The 4,816-nt window shown below is 37.9% G+C and overlaps 1 protein-coding gene across 1 annotated transcript; it reads right to left on the reverse strand.

Annotated features, from left to right (window-relative positions):
• Positions 1–1,972: 1,972 nt before the first annotated feature.
• On the reverse strand, positions 1,973–4,265 carry LOC134534012 (uncharacterized). The gene is made up of 2 exons (XM_063371901.1): positions 3,913–4,265; positions 1,973–2,060 (listed from the first exon to the last, which is right to left on the reverse strand). Exon 1 carries the CDS (start codon positions 4,168–4,170, stop codon positions 3,925–3,927), a length of 246 nt encoding a protein of 81 aa, XP_063227971.1. The 5' UTR covers positions 4,171–4,265; the 3' UTR covers positions 1,973–2,060; positions 3,913–3,924.
• Positions 4,266–4,816: the final 551 nt, after the last annotated feature.

Consider the following 4,816-nt stretch of genomic DNA (forward strand, 5'->3'; position numbering starts at 1 on the left):
AGCGAGTGAACACCAGCAAATTGATAAAAGCTTTATGTGTCCCCAAAACAGGGCACAACACTGGCCCACCAGTTGTTTTCATTCAAAACGTGGCTAAAGAACTTGCATGGATCAGGCTGAAAACATCCGGCAATGCGTGTAGGTTATAAGGAATCTTGTTATGAATTGAGATGTTTTGTTTTTTGAGTAGATATACACAGCAACTGACTGGATGCACGCCCGCCTCGACCTGTTTTAACTGCCGCAGCGATGTTTATTTTGACAGCTCAAGCAATTATCTTTTCCCGTGGGTTGACAGAAAAAGGTCGCTTCACCCAGCATAAAAATAAAAAAAGCTACGCCACTTACTCCCCACGCAGGAAACACACTGGCTGCCGTCTGTCTCCCCCGCATTTATCTTTCTTCTAACATTCCACGTCTCGCCTCTCGCGCGAACAATAACGAAGCGACCACGCATTGGGCCGTTTTATGCTTGGTTTGGTGACAGTAGCTTGATTTTATTCAGTATATTCCTTTTCATAGGACCCTTGCTATTAAAATACATTTATATTTAAGTTTGAAAGCTTTTAAATTCCTTGCCAGAGATGACTGAACTCGAACTTGGTGTGAAAAGTGACATATTTTGACATAGTACTTTCTTTGGGTGTGTTTGTTGGGGAGGGAGGGGTCAGAAAATATTTACAACGCTCTTACCCCTCCCTCACCGCTTAGTACCCCATTCATAAAAGCCAAGGGAGGGTGAAAAGATAATTTTCTCACTGAAGGTTTTTCAAAGGGGAGCGAAGTTGGGGTGTTATAAGGGAGGACACTAGATGGTTTGTGTGTCTGGGAGGGATGAGCTAGCCTTGAAGAATGTTACCGAGGGGAGGGAGGGGTGAGCTTATGCGTCATGAAGCCGCTGCCGCCAGCCAGCTGAGCGAGCTTCTTGTGCGCCCACTCATGTTGCAGAACCTACAGCTGCCATATTTTTAAAGTAAATGACCCTTTTTTTTTTTTGTTATTCTTACATGAACATTATTGGAAGTATTAAAGCTGACACAAAAATATGCTGTCTGTTAAAATTAACAGATTTTAATATTTCATTACTTTTTTTTTTTAATTTTTTTCTGTTTTTCACATTTTGGTCAAAATGTCCAATTTTTTGACGGTTCCCGAGAATGTATTCGTAAAATTACTGCTTCGTTTAATCTGGGTTTCGTGACATCGGGGTTCTAGTGTATTTAACTACGGCAAGCAAGAAATCGTACATGTAAACTAACCAGTAAAAATAAACTGTCTTTTGACATATTTTCTTTAGAGGTGGCCTGTAGGGCGAAGGGCGACGGACTTGTCATGAAGGTTAAAGTGGGTTTAAAGCAAAGCCGTCTAGCATTGTGAGTGACAGTATCCTGCCATTGTACGGCTGGTTTCTTAGCGAGTAGCGGTTTGGGAGGGAGGGGGGTTGAAATCAACTGAAAATTTCGGAAAACATTTATTACTACCTCCTCTCTATTACGACCCTATTCCTGGGAACCGTGAGTGGTCGTTTCAGAGAGGTTTGACTGTACATTTATATTCAGAGCTTGATGAAATTTTGCACACTTGACATTCAAAATAAGAGGAAAATTATTGTCTACAACTTATTGCAAAAAAAAAACCCTACCCCCATCCCTCTAAACGAAGCCTCTTCACTCTGCATAAAGCCCAGACCATGCCAGGTACTTTAGCTAGTATCATCTGAAATCGAATTAAAGTGCGATTGTACTTCACTTGGAGGGACGCAGCAGCGCACATGGCACAGAGTGACCGAACGCATCGGATCATCCTCGGAAGTCACTTGGCGCCGGCTCTCTTCCGCAACTCGTCCAGGATCCTGGCCGTGTGCGGAGCGTGGTTGTGCCCTCGGAAGACGGAGTACACGGAGTCTCCCACCGTGCCGACGCGGGCGCGGCACCCGTTCCTGCGGTAGTCCTGACATATCCAGTACGTCTTCGTCGCGTTCACCTCGTTCCGCGTGAAGATGTAATCGTCCAGCACCAGCTGCCGGCTGCCCCGGCGACCCGTGATGTACATCACCGAGCCTGCAGCCAAAGAGAACCATGGTTCGGTTCGAAACTGAGCCGCATTTGTATCCCACTGTAACAACTTGATTTGTGATGTCAGGAATAGCAAACAGAATGGACCTGTATACCGTTATTGTAAAAAAAAAAAATAACCACGTAGGCATGTAATTAACCAAGGTAAAACTTTTTCAGTGGTTTAACTTTTATTAAATGAAAAGATACATATTATATACGTTTTGCATATTAAATGTTGAAGTTACATAATTAACATTTCTGAGGTGTACAAATAAAGAGTAATCAACTGTATTACAGAACTTAAATTTTTTTTCTCTTTAAAAACAATGCTACTGGCAACTTCCATGATATGGTTTAAATACTTTAAATTCCTCCCAGAAAAATGTTATTTTATTTTACTTTGCGGTCAAATTCCTCACAAATTTGAGAATCTTTGTTGCACGCTTTTTTCATATTTAGCTGCCAAGATCACATTTTTCTTACTTTTGGACATTAATGTAAAAACTAAGTGATACTACAGACATCAAACTTAATAACTTTTAATTGCATTGCTACGGGCAAATAATGCAGTTTAATTTATTTGAGGGGAAAATTTTCAAACTATATCATGAAGTATGCAGTTTACATTTACATTTCAACAATTTGTGAAAATAATACACAAAACTTATTTTATTATAATTAATTTTTTCTAAAAATAAAATCTATACAAGTTTTGTTTCACAAAAATATTGAATAAAAAGCTTAAAGGCCACAAACAACCTTAGTTCCAACATTTTATAAAATGGTTATTCTGCCACAACTTACTATTAGAGGCAAAATTATAAGGTGAACCATAATTATATTAAAATACCACCTACACTGAAGTCAATACACAGCGTAACACCCAAATTCCAGGCAAAACATAAAATCTAATGAAATTAAATTGTTTTTCCTAATTTTATTTATTAAGTAATATTTAATTTAATTTCAGCTTTTATTTAAAATCCCAAATATAGTTTCAGTTTAGTTTCAGCTTTTATTTAAAATCCCAAATAATTATTTACTAAGTACAAAACACTTTTAAGTTATTACGTATGGTTTTTTTATATGTTTAATATGGAAAAGGAACATAAATAAATATGAAAAAGAATTATTAAAAATTTCACTACTAGTAAAAATAATTAAATTTTGTCTTTAGATATTGCATTAAAAATATGTTTAGCTTTACTTTTTATTTTCAATTATTTAGACTTTCTCCTGGACTAATAAAATTACAAAAGAATATAAAGTGTTAGTGTTACAAAGTAGTTGTTCAACGCAATTGTCCTTGATATGTACATATAATTACATGTGTTTTACTTTTAAGCGACAAAGACAAAATCCACTAATTTAGACTAAATTTGATTTTTAACCCGTGGTGCAAAAAGAGGGATGTTATAAAAAAAGTCTTAAGCCTTCGTCAATGGTATTGCAGCTACCAAACTGATGGAAAGATTTCAATTTTTTTTACATAGGCTGGTCTTTCTCTTTTAAACACTTTTGTGTTTGGTAGCATTGAGGTAAAAAAAAAATAACATCTCTTATGTTTCTGAACACACACCGACACATAGTAAACATAAAAAAAAAGAATACGGTTACAACTCTGAGTTAGTTGTAATGCCCTACGGAAATAAATATTATGGAGAGAAAACGTTAAGATCACAACTAAATAAAGACTTTATATCCTGGGGTTACTATCTGTGTGCGAGTTTCAAGTCATTAGCATCGGCAGTTTTTTTTTTTAAGAGTTCATTTTGTTGTGATACTGAAGAATCAGGTGGAAAAAGGGTCTAACTAGAATGCAAAATACTTTCAATGAATAACGTTTTTGCTGTACCAATGAGGAGGCTCAGAACATGGACTGCTCCCTCAGCCTCTGGAGGATCTTGCCCGTGTGGGGCGCGTGGTTGTGCTCCCGGCAGACGGGGATCACAGCGTCCCCCATGCTGGCGACGGTGGCCACGCGAGCACGACACCTCGTCACTGGGTAGCTGGTGCAAATCCAGAACGTCTTCACCGCGCTCACCTCGTTCCGCTTGTAGATGTAATTGTCCAGCACCAGCTGCCGGTTGCCCCGACGGCTCATGACGTACATGGCCGAGCCTGTGCCAAACAGAACTGCCGTTTGAGACTGCACCGACGCTCATTCCACAACAGGAGCTAGGCTACTTCCGTCGAATGTCCCGCCTGACCACAGACCTGGCTCTGGGAGAGGGTTTTACTTTTTACTTGTTATAACACCACTCCAACTACCAATACAAATCTCCAACAGATCTGATAACCGATACAAACCCGATTCATTACATTTTTGTAAATAATTTACAGTGCAGGTCTCCAGAAAATCAATATTTGTAATTAATAAGTCAGTATCTTAGTAAAATTCTTTACCAAAAGAGTTTTTGGTAGATGACACAAAAGTATTTTACTGCATAAAATACAACCATGGCACAATACACATTATGCCTTTGACTAACTAACAAACATAACATTCAAATAGTCTTAATTTCAAAAAGTTGGATTAATACACACATTCAAAACTATAAACAGGAAAAGAAAATATGGGTGACACCAAAATTTATGAAGTTATTGTACTTTTTCCATCAATATCTTTTTTCCCCAGAAAACTGGGAATATTGGCCGATACCAATTACATTGGTACATAAATATTAACTATTGCTAACACACAATAACACATTTTTCGCTATATCATTTTCAAACAAAAATCACACTGTGCACGGTAT

The sequence above is a fragment of the Bacillus rossius genome, chromosome 7, assembly GCF_032445375.1.
Source record: "Bacillus rossius redtenbacheri isolate Brsri chromosome 7, Brsri_v3, whole genome shotgun sequence".
Lineage (NCBI taxonomy): Eukaryota > Metazoa > Arthropoda > Insecta > Phasmatodea > Bacillidae > Bacillus > Bacillus rossius.